This window comes from Nannospalax galili, unplaced genomic scaffold (assembly GCF_000622305.1).
Source record: "Nannospalax galili isolate Female #2095 unplaced genomic scaffold, S.galili_v1.0 scaffold253, whole genome shotgun sequence".
In the NCBI taxonomy this organism is placed as follows: domain Eukaryota; kingdom Metazoa; phylum Chordata; class Mammalia; order Rodentia; family Spalacidae; genus Nannospalax; species Nannospalax galili.
In genome coordinates, this window is record NW_008335287.1 from 2,097,879 (window position 1) to 2,116,635 (window position 18,757).

The 18,757-nt window shown below is 41.2% G+C and overlaps 1 protein-coding gene across 1 annotated transcript in view; it reads left to right on the forward strand.

Annotated features, from left to right (window-relative positions):
- Pole2 (DNA polymerase epsilon 2, accessory subunit) overlaps window positions 1-18,757 on the forward strand; it is a 45,201-nt gene that overhangs the window by 10,432 nt on the left and 16,012 nt on the right. The window contains 9 exon segments of the mRNA XM_008829864.3: window positions 715-815; window positions 3,933-4,008; window positions 5,066-5,143; window positions 5,907-6,000; window positions 12,482-12,556; window positions 13,607-13,690; window positions 14,267-14,323; window positions 16,696-16,744; window positions 17,534-17,606. Of these exon segments, the coding sequence (XP_008828086.1) occupies window positions 715-815; window positions 3,933-4,008; window positions 5,066-5,143; window positions 5,907-6,000; window positions 12,482-12,556; window positions 13,607-13,690; window positions 14,267-14,323; window positions 16,696-16,744; window positions 17,534-17,606 (687 nt within the window).

Here is an 18,757-nt window from a genome sequence, read left to right on the forward strand (position 1 = left end):
GTTTGCTTATTTTTTAATTAACTGTTTCACACTTTGGATATATCAGGCTTTGGAGGGAGAACCAGATTTTCAGTTACATTGACTTTCTATAAATCTTGTGTTGTATAAGATTTAAATAAAAGTTTGGTACCCAAAAACCCCCCAAACAAACAAAAACCCCCCGCCAAAACAGTTGTATTAGCTAAGGTTAGGATACTTTTGTTCAGAAAGCGTAGGCAAGATGAGGACCACTTGATAGGAGGAATGGGCAGTTTCTGAATGTTGAGGAAATTTTTAGCCTTTGTTTTATTTTATTTTATTTTTTGGTCTTTTTGAGACAGGGTCTCCCTGTAGCCCCCACTGTCCTGGATTCACCATGGAGACCAGGCTGGCCTCAAACTCACAGAGATCTGCCAGCCTCTGCCTCCTGAGTGCTAGGATTAAAGGCGTGTGCCACCATGCCGGGCTTTAGCCTTTATTTTTGTGTGTATGAGTATTTGCCTGCTTGTATGTAGGTGCACCATGTTCATGCACAGTCCACAGAGGCCAGAAAAGGGTGTTGGATCCCCTGGAACTGGAGTTACAGACAGTTGTTAGTCAGCATATGGGTGTTGGAAATCAACCCTGGTCCCCTTCAAGAGCAGCCAGCCAGTGCTCTTAACTGCTGAACCATCTCTCCAACCCAATTTTTGGTCTTTATCAGTGACTTGTCTCATCTTTTCTTTCTCTTACTAGTGAAGCCACTAAGTATCTCACAGAAGCTCTTCAGTCTGTTAATGAATTAGAATTTGAAGATACCCTAGACAGGATCATCGATGCTGTTGAAAAGCAGCCCTGTAAGTAACATTTCCTGATAATGATTAAATTGTTAGCATACCTAAGTGGAAGTTGAAGATTCATTATGAAGCTATTCCAGTGATTTATGCATAGTAGCATTTTTTCCCCCAAGGGATTAGTTCAGTTGTAACCTCAGGATGTTCCACTAGGGCCCTTTTGCAGTGCCTAATCCTCTGGGGAGGGCTTCCTTTCTGCACTTAACTCTTGAATTTGGTTCTTTAAAAAAATTTTTTTAGCCTACAGTGGTGGTCTCACTGTATAGCTCTGGCTGGTCTGGAGCTAAAGGAGTGTGTCACCACACCTGGCCTCCAAAGGCAGAAGTTTAAACATACCTTTCCTTAAAAAATTCATTTACACATGCCTTTAATCCCAGCACTTGGAAGCCAGAGGCAGGCAGATCTCTGTGAGATCAAGGCCAGCCTGGTTCATGTAGTTCCAGGCTATCTGAAGCTACAGGGAGACCTTGTTTCAAAAAAAAAAAATCCTTTGTAATAAAAAATTAGGAAATGATGCTTATAATTAATTATATATAAAATATACATTAAAAATAGTATATGGGGGACTGGAGAGATGGCTCAGTCGTTAAGAACACTGGTTGTTCTTGCAGAAGACAGCCTCTTCTGTCCTCCATGGGCATTGCACTACACAGGTATACTTACGTACATGCATGCAATATATGCACACACAGCCTCTTCTGTCCTCCACGGGCATTGAATTACACAGGTGTACTTACCTACATGCATGTAATACACACATACACATAAAAAATAAAAATAATAACCTGTCTAGCTGTCTTCTTGGGCTGTTCCTCAGAGTTGCTCTCCCCATCAATAAGAAATGGGCATATTAAGCCAGGTGTGGTAGCACAGATCTTTAGTCCCAGCACTCAGGAGACTCAGGAGGCAAAGGCAGGCAGGTCTCTGTGTTCAAGGTCAGTCTGGTCTACGAAGTGAGTTTCAGGCCAGCTGGGGCTGCAGGGAGACCCTGTCTCAAAAAGACCAAAAAAGAAAAAAAGCTATGCCTGGTGGTGCACACCTTTAATCCCAGCACTTGAGAGGCAGAGGCAGGCGGACCTCTGAGTTCAAAGCCAGTCTGGTCTACATAGAGAGTTCCAGGTCAGCTGGGGCTACAGAGAGACCCTGTCTCAAAAAGACCAAAACAAAAAACAAACGAAAAAGAAATGGGCATATGAACATCAGTGCTGCAAAACATCTATTTAATGGACTAATGCTTGTAAAATGATGAAGGTAATGTCAGACATTTACCAAGTGCATAGTGAATAATAGTTGTTACTTATTGCTATTAATATTGTCTCAACAAAGTTTAGCAGTTGTCATTAAATTATACTTCTACAACCTTATTGAAATTGGAAGCTCACAGAATTGATAACTTTTTATATTACTAAATAATCTTTACAAAATAAAGGCACATACTTATATATTGAAATATTATCATTAACGATTGACCGTGAAAATTAAGGTATTTAATATGGGTTTTTTTTTAATCTTTTTTAATTTAATTTTATTTTATTTTTAATTTTATGTGTATGTGTGTATTGCCTGCAAGTAGGTAAGTGCACCTGGTTGTGCAATGCCCATAGAAGACAGAAGAGACTGTTGGATCCCCTGGAACTGTGGTTATGGACAGTTGTTAGCTGCCATGTGGGTGCTGAGATTTAAACCCAGGTCTTCTGCAAGAATGGCCAGTGTTCTTAACCACTGAACCATCTCTCCAGCCCCCGATTTATTATTATTTTTATTTTATGTGTATGAGTATTGCCTGCATATATGTAAGCGCACTTGTGTTGTGCAGTGCCCACAGAGGTCAGAAGAGGGCATCAGATTTCTTTGGAACTGGAGTTACAAATGGTTGTTAGCCTCCATGTGGGTGCAGGGAATTAAACCTGGGCCCTCTGCAAGAGTAGCCAGTGCTTTTAACTGCTGAGCCATCTCTCCAGTAGCCCCCCCTTTTTTAAAAAAAATTTTTAAGACTTCCTCCCCTATAACAGAGAGAGGCCCTATAACAGTTCTTTCCTTACCTCTTTGGAGTTCATAGAGAAAGTTCTCTATTTCACAGTCACCAAATTGGCAGAGGAAAATGACAGGAAGAAACTATATCTTTATGACATCTTTGGGCTTTTCCCCTTCTTTTTGAGACAAGAGTCTTGTGCAGCTCAGATTGTCTTCACATCCAAGGTTGAAGCCAAGCATGGCCTTGAAGTTTTGGTCCTTCTGCCTTTACCTCCTGAGTTCTGGGATTACAGGTGTGTGCCACCATGCCTGATTTATGTGGTGCTATGGATCAAATTCAAGGCTTCCTGCATGATAGGCAAGCATTCTACCAATTGTGCTCCAATCCTAGCCCCATGCTTCTCCTTATGCTTGAAGTGTCTACCTCCAGACTTCTTTTTGAGTGAGTGACTACATGACTCACTATTGATTAATCAAGTTGTATTAAGGAATTCGAATAAAAAACTATCCTGTTTATTTAATCAAAATTTTTTTACATATGACTGTTTTGCTTGCATGTATGTGCACCATGTGTGTGCAGTTTCTGTGGAGGCAGAAGAGGGCATTGGATCCCTGAAACTGCAGTTGCAGGAGGTTGCTACCTGCCATACAGATGCTGGGAACTGAACCTGGGTCCCTCTGTAAGGGCAGCAAGTTCTCTTAACCGCTGAGCCATCTCTTCAGTAACTCCAGTTTTTCCCTGTTTGTTTTTTTTGAGATGCAGTCTGATGCAGCCCAGATTGGCTTCTGACTCCCTCTGTAGCTAAGGATAACCTTGAACTCCTGATCTTCCTGTCTGTAGATCCTAAGTGCTGGAATTATAGCAGGTGCTACCACACCTGGCTCTTCATGTCTGTTTTTTTGTTTTTTTTTTTTAATTTTTATGAGTATTTTACCTGCATGTATGTAAGTGCACCACGTGTGCTATGCCTACAGAGGCCATCAGATCTCCTGGAACTGGAATTACAGACAGTTGTTAGCTGCCATGTGGATGCTGGGATCTGAACCTGGGTCCTCTGTAAGAATAGCCAGTATTCTTAACCTCTGAGCCATCTCTCCAGCCCTTCCTGCTTGTTTCTAAAATTTGACTTTGAACTTTCTTTTCAGTGTCATCGAACATGATTGAACGATCTGTAGTGGAAACGGCAGTCCAGGAGTGCAGTCAGTCAGTTGATGAAACTATGTATGTGGGTAAACTGACTTTTTTCCTATAGGAGGTGCTACTGTGTGCTTATTTTCAGTTTTCTTGGGAAAAGAACTATCCATAGTTTACAATAGAAGCTTCTACTTTTTTTTTTCTTTTTTTTTTTTTTTTCGTCTTTTTGAGACAGGGTCTCCGTGTAGCCTCTGCTGGCCTGGAACTTGCTATGTAGACCAGGCTGGTCTTGAACTCAGAGATCCGCCTGCCTCTGCCTCCCAAGTGCTGGGATTAAAGGCGTGTGCCACCAGGCCCTGCGATATTCTACATTTTAAATCTCGTTATTAAATGATTCATCTTTACTATTTTTTCCTAGGATGTAAGATTATAGTGTTTGCACATTAATAATATGCTGCTTTACCCTACAATCCTATTTTATATTCTGTGTACTATGAATGAATTAAATTGAGCATCAAAAGTATAATTTATTGTTTCATTTGTTGTTTGAGACAGTCTCATTATATAACCCAAGCTGACCTTGAACTGATGATCCGCCTGCTTCTGCCTTCTTAGTGGTAGGATTACAGGGTCACCACCATTATCTGTCACCCTCTTATCTCTTGAAAGTAGAATATACAAGCTAAAAACTTTATCCTCTTACTATTTTTGACACTATAAAAAATTGATCTATCGCCGGGTGTGTGGTGGCGCACACCTGTAGTCCCAGCACTTGGGAGGCAGAGGCAGGTGGATCTCTGTGAGTTCAAGGCCAGCCTGGTCTACATAGTGAGTTCTAGGACACCTGGGACTACAGGGAGACCCTGCTCAAAAAAACCAAAAAAAAAAAAAAAAAAAAAATTGATCTACCAAAAAAATTGAAAGGCAAGCAGAGCTCTGTGAATTTGAGAGCCTGGACTATAATAGCAAGATCTAGGACAGGCAGGGCTACATAGTTAAACCCTGTCTCAGAAAAACCAAATAAACAAAAAAATTGATACATGGCTTAAGGAAATATATGCAAAATATTATAATGAAAATTATTGACGTTTATAATACTTAAATTTTAATCAATCAGGTCTGTGTTTTATGGGGTGTTTTTCAGAGAGCATATTTTCAGTATCATTGGAGCTTTTGACATTCCACGTTTTGTGTACAATTCAGAAAGAAAAAAATTTCTTCCGTAAGTATATTATTGTATTAGTTACTTTTCTGTTGCTGTGATGGAAACACTAAGAGAACTTATAGAAGGAAGAGTTCATTTGAGCTTATGGTTCCAGGGGAATTAGTACATCATGGTGAGGAGGCATGGTGGCAGAGGTGGCTGGAGTAGGAGCAGAAGCCAAACTCTCACATCTTCAAGCAGGCACAGGACGCAGACAGTGACTGGAGATCTGGCAAGGCTTAAGAACTCTCTAAACTGCCCCCCACAGTGACATGCTTCCTCCAGCATGGCCACCTTGTAAGACCTCCCAAAACAGTGCAACCAACTGGGGACAAAATGTCCAAATTCTTGAAGCCTATGGGGGACATTCTCATTCAAACCACCACAATCATGTATCATTTATTGATTTTGTTTCATTTTAAAATTTTAATCTACTTTTAATTTTTATGTGTGCATATAATTTACCTGCAATTATGTAAATAGAATCACGTGTGCAGTGCCCACGAGGCCAGAAGAAGGTATCAGATCCCCTGGAATTGGAGTTACTGATAGTTGTTAAGTTGTTAGCTGCCATGTGGGTTCTGGGGACTGAACCTGGGTCATCTGGAAGAGCAGTAAGTGCTCCTACTCACTGAGCTATCTCTCCAGACCCTTGTTTATTTATTGATTTTTCAGTTAATTTCAGTTGTACATTTTTCACAAAGTTTATAGGTTCATGTTTAGTTTTGGCCTACTTCTGTGTATTAAGCATGTGTATATTTAAAGATACTTCTTTTTTTAGTCTATTAATGACTGACCACCCTGCACCGAAATTATTTGGAATAGCTAGAGATAAAGCAGAGCTGTATCGTGAACGATACACCATTTTGCACCAGGTAAGTTGGGAGTGGGGGGAGCACCAGTAAATTGGGGAGAAAAGAGCATCAGGAAATTTCAAGGATATTTAAAGGATGAAATTTTGTAGTTCAAAGGCCAGATGTAGTGCCCCATGCTTATAATCTCAGCACTTGAGAGGCAGAGGCAGGAGGATTGCTGCAAATTTGAGGACAGCCTGGTTTACACAGTGATTTCCCGGCCACCCAGGACTATTTGGCTAGACCCTGTCTCTAAAAAAAAAACAAACTGGTCATTTTGTAGATTGCTACCAGTGTCTCTAATTGAGACCTTATAGAGAAAACTCCCTCTTAATGATGATGTTAAAAAGGGTAGCTAATGATTAAAACCTAATCTTGAGGTGCCAGGGATTCTGTTTAGCACTTTACATAATTTTCCTCATTTAATCTACTCATATGAATAGATGCATGAATACTGTACACATTCCCATCTTACAGATGAGTAAATAAGCCTAGAGAGTTTCATAACCTTCCCAAAGATCACATCTAGAAAGTTGAGATACAATTTGAATCTACTCTATCTGGGCATATCTAATCTGTCTGAAGCCCAGTGTTTGCCAACTCCACTATATTGCTTTCAAGCAAAGTAAAATTTGGATGTGCTATAAAAGAAATACAGACAATATATTCAATAGAAAAATCAGAGGATTGCAGGGATACAATGGCATTCCCCATGGTCCATGGGGCACAGAGGAAAGGTGGTGGGAACAGTGTGAACAAGAGCACAGAGAGGGAAGAAGGGACTTCATACGGGAAATTGTAGGCAAGCTGTAGTGATGTGAGATGGCGTCTGGTGGCACTGGCCTGTAATCCCAGCTACTTGGGAGGCTAAAGCAGGAGGATCACAAGTTTGAAGCCTACCTAAACTATAGAGTGAGCTCAGTACTGGCGCGGGCAACTAAATGAGATCCTGTGTCAAAATACAAAAGTAAGAAGACTTGGGGATATAGCTCAGTGGTGGGGGGCTTGCCTGGTATGTGTGAGACCCTAGGTTCAATACATGTACCTTAGTACCATACAAAAGATGAGTAAGGTTTTGAGTCTAAGAGAGTACAACAGTAGAATATTGTCAGTATGTTAACAGACAGGACAAAGAATGTTTGTGGGGTTGATGGCAGGTTCTGTTATAGGCATCTGAGTCAGATTGTCAGGAGTGGATGCAGAAACCGTACATGAGGAATGACAGGAAGAGGCCTGGATGGGAGAGAAAGGTTTTGGAGGCATCTGCACTGAGTGAAGAAATGGCGCTATGAGGAAAAGACCTTGAGAGAGAGGAAAGTGAAAGCAGATGGGGGGCCACCTTGTGGAACACAAGGAGCCAAGGAGGGAGGATGGCCAGCTTAGTACACACCAAGAGAAGGCTGAGGAGACAAGCTCTGAGGATCTGTGTTCTCTGTGGCTCCCCTCATCCACATGGTGCTGCCACATTGTCTTCCTGAAGTGCAGCACAGACCCTGTCGTGGTCTCCACAGAAATCTTCCCGGGAGTTGACTGCTGTTGATGGGAGACAGTTCTCCTTAACAGCTGAGATCTACTATCACCCACCGGCCTCTTCTCTTCTTTCCTTGTGTTCTGTGGGAGCCAAACTGAAGTGTGGAATCGAGTTTGCACCTTTCATTTCTGTGACTTTGTTTATACTGGTGGCTGCTGTTCTCTCTTCTGAAGCCCCCTGTGAAATACCTAGTTTTGGAAGGCTTCCTCTCAAACTCCTCTTTCATTTTGAAGCTTTTCTTCTTTTTTATTAGTGGCTATAATATGTATAAAACAATGGGTTTCATTGTGACATCTTTATACATGTGTATCATGTACTTTGATATCTTTAACCTCTCTTTTCCACCCCTCCTCTATGATCCCTCTGCTACTCTCATACCTTTGGAAGAGAAAGACTGGGTTCTGCATATGAGAAACATTCAATAATTCATCCTTCTGGGTCTGGCTTATTTAGCTTAAAATGATCTCCAGTTCTATCCACATTTCTGAAAACAGTGTTATTCTTTGTGTCTGAATAATGTTCCATTGTATATGTATACTGGCTTTGCTTCCTTCTGGTGTGTACCCTGGAGTCACACAGCATGGTTATATAGTTCTTTTTAGCTTGCTTTCTTTTTGTGTGTGTGATGCTGGGATTGACCCAGCGTGCTTTCACATTGAGCTAACCCCAGCCTGGTAGTTTGGTTGTCCTGTTGTTCTATTTTTAGTTTCTTATCAAGCTTCCACACTGATTTCCATAGTTGTTGGGCTGATTTGCATTCCCACCTACAATGTATAAGGGCTGTGTCTGCATATCCATCTCTTCCCCCAGAATTCTCACTAAAATTTGTTGTTTTCTTGGTGATAGCCATTCTGATTGAGATAAGATAGAACCTGGGTGTAGTTTGGATTTACATTTCTTTTTAAAATTTTTATGTATTATTATTGTATATGTGTGCATGATGTATATGTGAGGGGTACATATGCCATAGCCCTTGTGTGGATGACAACTTTGTGGAGTTGGTTCTCTCCTACCTTTAGTTGGGATCCATTAAATCCAGGTTGATAGGCTTGAGCTGCAAGTACTTTTACCCACTGAGCAATCTTGCCAGCCTTTGATTGTACTTCTTTTATGGCTTAGGATGTTGAACTTTTTTTTTTTTTTTTTTTTTTTTTTTTTTTTTTGTCTTTTTGAGGCAGGGTCTCCCTGTAGCTCCAGCTGTCCTGGAACTCACTATGTAGACCAGGGTGGCCTTGAATTCACAGAGATCTACCTGCCTCTGCCTCCTGAGTGCTGGGATTAAAGGCGTGCACCACCATGCCCGGCTTGGATGTTGAACATTTTCTAGTGTATTTTTTTCTGTGTGTGTGTGTGTGTGTGTCTCGCAAGTATGCATTTGTGTGTTGTGAGCAAATGTCTCACTCAATAGCCTGGGCTGGCCTGGAACTCCTTCTGTAGCCTAGACTGCCTTCAAACGTTTGGTCCTCCTGTCTCAGCCTCCCAAGTGCTGGGATTACAGGTGTAAGCTACCACTCCCAGCCTTGTTGCTCATTTGTATTTCTTGTTTTGAAAACTATTTAATTCATGTGTCAATTTATTCATTGAATTATTTGTTCTTTTGGTCTTTAATTTTTTGAATTCTTTATATAGTCTGTATGTGAATCCCTTGTCATATAAATAGCAGGCAAATGTTTTTCTTCTGTTCTGTAGGCTGTCTCTTCATTCTAATAATTCCTTTCTTTTCTGTTCTGAAGCTGTGTATGTGGAGATGTGTGTGTATAGGATGTGTATGCACGCATGCGTTCACGCACGCGTGAGAGAGTGCCTATGCATTCCTATGTGGAACCCAGAGGCAGATGTTGAGTGCCTTCCTCTATCATTCTGCCTTATTCCCTTGAAATAGGGTCTCTCACTGAACCTGGAGCTTGTTGGTTTTTTTCAGCTGGGCTAATGGCCAGCAAGCCCCACTGAGTCTCCTGTTTCTGTCTCTTCCTCCTCCCTGCACAGAGCTTACAGATGTGCACAGCCACAGGCAGCTTTTTAGGTGGATGTGAGGGATCTGGACTCAGGTCCTCATGCTTGTGCTCTTGCCCACTGAGCCTTCCCCCAAGCCCCTCCAAAGCTTTCATTTGATGTAATCCCATTTGTTCATTTTGTTATTATAACCTGAGCTATGAGTTTTATTTAGAAAGTTGCTACCTATGCCTATGGCTTGAAGTAGTTTCTCTGTTTTCCTCTAGTAGTTTCAAAGGTTCACTTCTGCCAAGGTCTTTGATCACAGTGAACTAATTTTTGTACAGGAGAGAGGTATGGATTTGGTTTCATTCTTCTCTTTATGGATATTCAGTTTTTGCAGCACCATTTGTTGGAGAGGCTGTCTCCATTGTATATTTCTGGCACCATTTGAAAGTTAGGTGGCTGTAGCTGCATGGGTTCGTTTCTGGATCCTACATTTTATTCTGTTGGTCAGCATGTCTGGTTTTGCCCCAGTACCATGCTGGTTTGTTACTATGGCTCTGTAAGATAACCTGAAATCAGGTAGCATTATTCTTTTAGCATTATTCTTGCTCAGTATTGCTGTGACTATTCAGGGTTTTTATGTTTCCATAGGAACTTTAGGGCCATTGGGATTTAATGGGGATTGTATTGGATCTATAGGTTGCTTTTGGTAATATAGCCATTTTCACAGTATTAAATCTGCCAATCTAGGAACATGAGATATCTTTCATTTGAGGTCTTTCTTGATCTCCATTTGGATGCAGTTTTGTATTCAGGCCCACTGAGCTGGCAGGCATCTTCTCTGTGACTTACTAGAATTGGTCTTGCCTTGCATTCAGCCTGCTTTACCTTCTTCCCATACCACAAGCTTTTTATTTATTTACATTTGCTATAGTGCTATGTATGCTCTTTATCTATGGAACAATAAATACCACATTTCTTTTTTATGTTCTTTCTTATTTGTTTGTTTGAGATATGCATTTTCTATAGAAGTAAGGCTGGCCTTAACCCTACTGTGTAGCCCAGGTTAGCCTCAAACTCAAGACTTTCCTGCCTCAGTTTCCTGAGAACTAGAATTAATGGCATGTATAGCCATTCCCAGATCCTCTTACTATGTTCTAAAGTCAGGGCTGGAGAGGTGGCTCAGCAATTAAGAGCGACTTACTGCTCTTGCAGAGGATCCAGTTTGGTTCCCAGTATGTTTTTAAATCTACACTATTATCTTGAGTGTATCACTTTAGCCTTCTGAGCTTTGTTTTTCTCACCTGTGATTTACAAGAGTTGCCTTCCTGAAAATAAATCTGATTTTATCATTATTCTACTTCAAAAAATTTTCAGGGGGCTGGAAAGATGACTCAGCCATTAAGAGCATTGGCTGTTCTTACAGACGACCTGACTTTAATTTCCAGCACCCACATGGCACCTAACAACTGTCCATAGCTCCAGTTCCAGGGGATCTGATGCCCTCTTCTTACCTCTACAGGCATTGTACAACACAGGTGCACTTACATACATGCAGGCAATATATTCATACACATTTTTAAAAATACAAATAATAAGTAAAATATTAAAAAATCTTTTTTTTCCAGACAGGATTTCATGTATCCCAGGCTGGTCTCAAACTCACTGTGTAGGATAATCTTGAACTTCTGATCTTCTGGTTTCTGCCTCTAGAGTGCTAGGATTATGGACATGTACTACCATGCTTATCTTTTATATGCTGCTAGGGATCAAACCCAGGGCCTGGTGTGTGTATCTCCAGCTCCTGTAAGAATTCTTTTAACTGAGGATTGCAAAGAACTCAAACTGACTAAAACCAAAAAAGGACTATATTAGCTTGGCCTGTATTGCAGGAAGCCTAGAAGTCTGTGGTTTCAAGCCTGGGTGGATCCAGGTGTTCATATAAGTCATGAGGCATCTGTCTTTTTCTGTTTCTCAGCTCCCTTTAGAACATCTTTTCGCCTGGCATGGTGGCACGCCTTTAATCCCAGCACTCAGGAGGCAGAGGCAGGTGGATCTCTGTGAGTTCCAGGCAAGCCTGGTCTACATAGTAGAGCTACAAGGAGACCCTGTCTCAAAAAAGATTAAAAACAAAACATTATCCTTTAAACAAATTCTTATTTCACTAAACTTTGTATGGTGTGATGAGTAATTTTTGACAAGGTGTGTTCAAGATCAGGCGTGTCTGTAGACTGATGGTTAATTTTGCTTGTAAGCCTGATTAGATTAAGAAATGCTTAGGCACTTCATTGAGTGTGTTTGCCAGGGACATTCCAGAGAGGATTAAGTGATTTGTCCTCTTCCTCCTCACTCCAATGTGGACAGCACCATCCCCTGGGCTGTATTTCTGGACTGAATAAAAAGAAGAAAATGAGCCGAGCACCTGAGCCTGGCATTCCCCCTTCGCTTCTTCCTGGCTGTGGTGGGCTGTAGTCCTCTGTACTGTGAACCAAAATAAGTCCTTCCTCTTTAAAGCTGCTTTTTGTCAGGTGTTTGGTTGTAGGAATGGATGAGAAAAGTAACTAGTATGCAGCGCTTCCCAAATACTGCTTTACTCACATGCTTTCCTTGGACACCTCCGTTTCTTGGCCTGAAATGTCTTGTGTCATCTTTTTGTTTTTCACCCACCACCTTTTATCATTGGGGGTCTTGTCAAATGATCTCTTTGGCCTGGTGTTCATCCAGCCCTCGGTGCTGTGTTGTTTGGTGAATTTTTCTCACTAGCCTCAGTGCTTAGCTTTTTACTAATTTGTGTTTTAAAAGTTGCTGTAGGAGTTGGGGGCTTAGCTCGGTGGGAGAGCGCTTGCCTAGCCAGTGCAAGGCCCTGGGTTTGTGGTGGGGAGTTGCTAGGTATTGATATGCTGTTTATTTGGGTTTTCAGTACAGAGGATAGACAGCAGTAACAATGTAAGGACAGTGTTTCATTGTACTGTTTGAATGACTCAGTTTTAAATGTCTGGTTCAGTAATTCATCTGGATCTTTCTCTTTTGTAGAGGACCCACAGGCATGAATTGTTTACTCCTCCAGTGATAGGTGCTCACCCTGATGAGAGTGGAAGCAAATTCCAGGTGAGGACATTGTCTTAATTATTTTGGGGGTGTATAGTAATATGCAAGTGCAATATTTATGGTTACTTTTTTGTACATTTATTTATTTGTGTGTGTACACATGTGTGCACACCTGTGCATGTGTGCCATGATGCTTATGGAGGTTAGGGGACAATTTGTAGGAATCAGTTCTCTCCTTTTACCATGTGGGACCTGGGAATTGAACTCAGAACATCAGACTTGCTGGCAAATGCTTTTCCCCACTGACATCCTACCTGCTTGGCTTTTCTTAATTTGTTGAATTTTAAGTGAAAACAAACTTGTGTGTCTGTTTAACTAGCTGTCCAGCCTGGCTGCATGCCTGTTGTTGATAATGTCCACGCTTAGTATTATGAATTCCATAGATCTCCAGCAGAAATTACTTCTGCCTTCTTTGACGCAGACTTGGCGCCAGGGCACCTCTCACATGGCTTCTGACTTCCAAGATGGTCACTTGTCCTCCAAGTCTGTGTATTAACTTCTGACCAGCTTTTCAACATTACCCTTCATGCCCTCAGTTACAAAATAGTAGAGGCTACCCATCCCTCTCTTGATGACCACAAACTTGTTAAACTAAATTGTACTGTATTCATTGTGGGGAAAACTTGTTACTAAAAGAAACAGTGGTTTCAATAGCCAGTTACTCCCCTGCCCAAGTGCTTGGGGTTGCAGGCATGGGTCACCAAGCTTGACTTTTTAGTGATATTTCTAGTCCGTACATTTGGTATTTTAGCTATTTGCAGGATAAAATTAAATTTGCTAATTAAAATAGCCTTTCTAATGTAAAGCAGCTGTGTACTTATAATCGGTCATGGTGGCACACGCCTTTAATCCCAGCACTCAGGAGGCAGAGGCAGGTGGGTCCCTGTGAGTTCAAGGCCAGCCTGGTCTACATAGTGAGTTCCAGGACAGCTGGGGCTACAGGGAGACTCTGTCTCAAAAAGACCAAAACAAAAGAAACAAAACTTAAATATTTATAAAAAGATTAGAATATATTTTTAATCTTTAAGGATTTATTTTGTTTTATTTTAGCTTAAAACAATAGAAACCTTATTGGGCAGTACAACTAAAGTTGGAGATGTGATTGTTCTTGGAATGATAACTCAGTTGAAAGAGGTAAGTTAAATTTGGTATGCATCGGTTTTTATTTTTGGACTTGGGTTGGTGAAGCGTTGATGTGGTAGCACATTTCTATAGAAAGCACAGAAACATTCTTTAATGAAACTGTCGCCAAGTAACCTTTTCCACCTGTGTTCAGTTTTTTGTTGCGACTAGACTATCTGGTTCAGGTGTTCAATTTGCATATCCTGAAATTAGGCTCCTAGTGGTCTCTGGTGGAACTGAGCACTGGATTTCTGAATGAGCAGGCTGCTGACCACATCCCGGTACTGGGCAGACACTGCCACTCTTAGCTGAAGACACCGGTGAGGTCTATTGGCCACCAGCCAAGGTCCTCCTTGTCACCTCTTGGTCTGCAGCAGACAGTCCTCAGTGCCTGTGAGGAGTCTGAGTCTCAGCTAAGGGTTTAGGCTGAGGTTGCCAAAAAGTAAGCATAGAAGTCTGGACTAGGGATTACTGTTTACAAATCCACTGTTTCTGTGTTCAGTTGTCAAACTTGTTAGTATATTAATTATTTGTAATAGTATTCATTTTTACATAGATATTGATATGCTTCATTTAATTCTGTTTTAGGGGAAATTTTTTCTGGAAGATCCTACTGGAACAGTACAGCTGGATCTTAGTAAAGCTATATCCTTCACTTAAAAAAAAATCTAGGGGCTAGAGAGATGGCTCAGTGGTTAAGAGCACTGACTGCTCTTGCAGAGGACCTGGGTTCGATTCCCAGCACCAGCATGGCGGCTAAGAACCGTCCTTAAGTCCAGTTCCAGGGGAATCCGATGCCCTCTTCTGACCTCTGCAGCATTGCACAACATAGGTGCTTTTACATACATGCAGGCAATACATTCATACACATAAAATAAAAATAATAAAATATTTTTAAAAAATCTATAGGCCTGGTCTATATGACGAGTTCCAGGCCATCGGGGGCTATAGGGAGACCCTGTCTCAAAATAATCAATCAATCAATCAATCAATCAATCAATCAATCAATCAATAAATAAACAAATAAATAAACAAACTACAAAAACTATGTTAAATTAGGCATAGTGGTGAATGCCTTTAATTGCAATGCTCAGGAGGCAGAGATAGGTGAACCTCTGTGAGTTTGAGGTCAGCCTGTCTACATAGTGAGTTCCAGGACAGCCAGGTGGTCAAGAGCACTGGCTGCTCTTGCAGAGGACCCAGGTCCCTTTCTTAGCACCCATTTAGTGGCTATAACCATCTGTAACTCCAGTTCCAGGGGCTCTGATGCCCTCTTCTGGCCTCTGCAGGCATTGCATGCAAATGGTAAACATGCAGGTAAAACATGTAAAATAAAAAATAAAATCTATGTTACAGGGCTGGGAGTTTAACTCAGTGGGAGAACACTTGTCTAGTATATGTGATACCCTGGGTTTGATCCCTAGCACTAAAAAATTAGATAGATAGATAGATAGATAGATAGGTAGAGAGATAATCGATAGATAAAATACTTATGCTACATGAACTGGGGAAATGGCTTTTATGTCATTCTCATAATTTGTCATTTTGGGTGTCCACTATAACTTCTGTATGGTGGTACCATAGGAATATAGAGACATAATCCTCAACAGAGACAAAACTTCTTTTCTTATTGGTGAAATTTATAAAATTCTAAGAATGATCTATACTGTCAGTATTTAAGCCTAAGAACTTAAAAGCTTTGATCTAAGCTATGGATGACTCAGTTTTAAATGTGAGGTTTTTCAGTTTATTATAAAATTCCATTTATTTAGGGGCTGGAGAGATGGCTCAGCAGTTAAGAACACTTGATGCTCTTCCAGAGGACCCTAGTTCAGTTCCTAACACCCACATGAGGCAGCTCACAACCACCTGTAACGAGTTCCAGGACGATCTAATGCCCTTTTCTGGCCTCTGAGGGTACCCACACACATGTGGCACACAGACACACACATATACATAAATTAAAAATATCACCGGGCATGGTGGTGTACGCCTTTAATCCCAGTACTTGGGAGGCAGAGGCAGGCAGATCTCTGTGAGTTCAAGGCCAGCCTGGTCTACATAGTGAGTTCCAGGCCAGCTGGGGCTACAAGGAGACCCTGTCTCAAAAAGAACCGCCCCCCAAAAAAGAATCCTTTTTTAAAAAATTGTGTTTATATGTATGTGTGTTTGCATGAACATGTGTTGAGGTTAGAGGACAACTTGGGGGAGTCCATTCTCTCTTTCTACCATGTGGGTCCTGGAGACTGAGCTCAGGTTTTCAGTATTGCCAACAATCACCTTTACCTGCTGAGCCATCTTGTTGGCACAGTTTATAAAGTCCTTTTGAAGCCAGGCATGATGTGTGCATATTTATAATCCTGGCACTCAAGAAGCAGAGGCATGGGGGTGGAGAGATTGCTCTGTGGTTAACAATTCTTAAGGCTCTTTTATCGGGGGGGCATCACTTCCCAGCACCCAAATGGTGGCTAACAATCATTTGTAAGAGAATCTGACACGCTCCATGAGCACTGCACTGCGTACATGTGATACACTACAACCATGCAGGCAAACACTCACTCATACACATAAAATAAAAATAAAGACTTTTTTTCTTTTTTTTTTTTTTTTTTTTTTTTTTTTGGTCTTTTTGAGACAGGGTCTCCTTGTAGCCCCAGCTGTCCTGGAACTCACTATGTACTCCAGGCTGGCCTTGAACTCACAGGGACCCACCTGCCCCTGCCTCCTGAGTGCTGGGATTAAAGGTGTGCGTCACCACACCTGGCATAAAGACATTTTTTAAAAAGCAGCAGTGGCAGGATGATCAAGTGTTTAAGGCCAGCCTGGGCTACGTATTTCAGCCCTCCCCCCAAAAAGTACAAAGCAAAGAATCAGTACTCCCTCCAAACATCAATATAGCTCCCTAAAAGAAATCTGAAACAAACAAAGCTAAAAGCCCTTTGGGGTCCAGAGTGTATGTTGACTTTATCCCTGCTTCAAGTATAGACAGAGCATTCTTTTCCTCAGCTGATGTATACCAGTTCCACAGTGGATTATACACAGAGGCCTGCTTTGTCTTAGCAGAAGGTGAGTGCTTTGCCCTTTTCCTGTCCATAGTGCTGTACAGTAAAACCATTTGTCCATTGGGTAAGATATGTTAACCTGATACAGTTTAGGAGAACATTCTTTATGAGACTGTGTCCTTGACACCAAAGGTAGCTCTTTTGAAATAGATTATTAGAAACCTTTGGGGGATGAAGAAATAATCTGAGATTAGGTAGTGGAGATAGCTGCACAACTTCTAAAAATGGTGAGTTGTGTGATATGTGAACTGTATCTCATAAAATTGGAAAAAGCCTTTGAACTTTACATAGGGTGGCATGATAAATCATCTTCTTTGTGTGTAGCTAATCTCTCTGTACTCCAGCATGTGCTGTGAACCACCAGCACACATATACAAGAGAAAAGCTTTACTTTGGAGCCTATTTCTGTTTGATGGCGTGTATGTGTGGGGTGTGCATGTTCAGTAGTTTTTCTGTTTTGTTTTTCTTTTTGGCCTTTTTGAGACAGTGTCTCCCTGTAGCCCTGGCTGACCTGAAACTCACTATGTAGACTGGGCTGGCCTTGAACTCACAGAGATGCACCTGCCTCTCCAAATGCTGGGATTAAAGATGTGCACCACCACACCTGTTTAATAGTTTTATTTATAAAATTTAGACTATTCATGGCTCTGAAGTCGGAGTGCTCAGTGTGTTCGGCAACTTCTGTAGTTAATTTTTAGGACATGAGACTATTGCTTTATGTAACATGGATTTTTCTTTTCAAACAAGAAAAACTGGAGAAAAGAAAGTGATTTGTTTCTTATCATTTTTTTAGGTTGGTTTGAAGATCAAGTGTTTCATGTCAATGCCTTTGGATTTCCCCCCACTGAGCCCTCCAGTACCACAAGGTATTAAAATATTTCATTTCAACTTACAGGAAATGTGTAATCCTGGAGATAGTGAAACATAGTTGTCTCACTTATTACAAGGTTTCAGACTTTGTGTCAGAGGGAAAGAGCAATGGAAATCTATTTGTCCTACCTGTCCATAAGGCTGATGAAAAGTTCAAGTGAGGTAGTAGAGATAGAAAAACATTTAGAAGAATGTAATTCTATAGTTAGGTAGTAGAGATAGGAGAATACCTAGGACAGTGTAATTCCAAAATTCCAATATTAATATAAAGGTATTTTTGTTTGTTTTTTAAATTTTACTTATTATTTTTATTTTATGTGTATGAGTATATTGTCTACATGTGTGTAAGTGCACCCGTGTCATGCAATGCCTGAGGAGGTCAGAAGAAGACGTCAGGTCCCCTGGAACTGGAGGTTGTTAACCACTATGTGGGTGCTGGGTATCAAACCTGGGTCCTCTGCAAGAGCAGTCAGTGCTCTTAACTGCTGAGCCATCTCTCCCAGCCCCATGTTTTGTTTTTTTAAGTTAGAATCTAGTTTTGTAACCCAGGCTGGCCTGGAACTCAGTAGTCCTCCTGCCTCAGCCTCCCAAGTGCTAGGATTACAGGCATGCACCACACATGCCTGGCTTTATTTTTTTGTGTGTCTGTTCTAATGAATGAAATTACAAAAGGCAGATTCTAGTTCCTTAATAAAAGCAAAATCATCAATGCCAGAGCTAGTCCCAAAGTTCCTCTGAAAGGAGTGAGCTCTGTCACAGTACTAGAGCAGAGGTTGAATGATGGCATAAAAGTTGTATCTGGTGTTGGAGGGCTGACTGTTAGCATGAAGGCCTCTTGCCCTGAGGTATTTAAAGTCTTTTCAGTTTTCCATAAAAAGTATAGATTTCTGAGTTCTCTTGGACCTTCAGATCTGGCAGTTATGGCTCCTGAATTCTCAGCTGGCACTGAATGCCCACTTTGGACAGGTCATACATGTGTGTGCCCTGATACCTCAGCAGGCTGTGGTGTGGAACGTGGTGTGGAATGTGGTGCTACCGTCTTGCAGCCTGTTTCCATCTGAACCTTCCTCTTCTCTTGTTTTTGCAGTATATATATACATATATATATATATATATATATATATATATATGTATGTATATATATTCA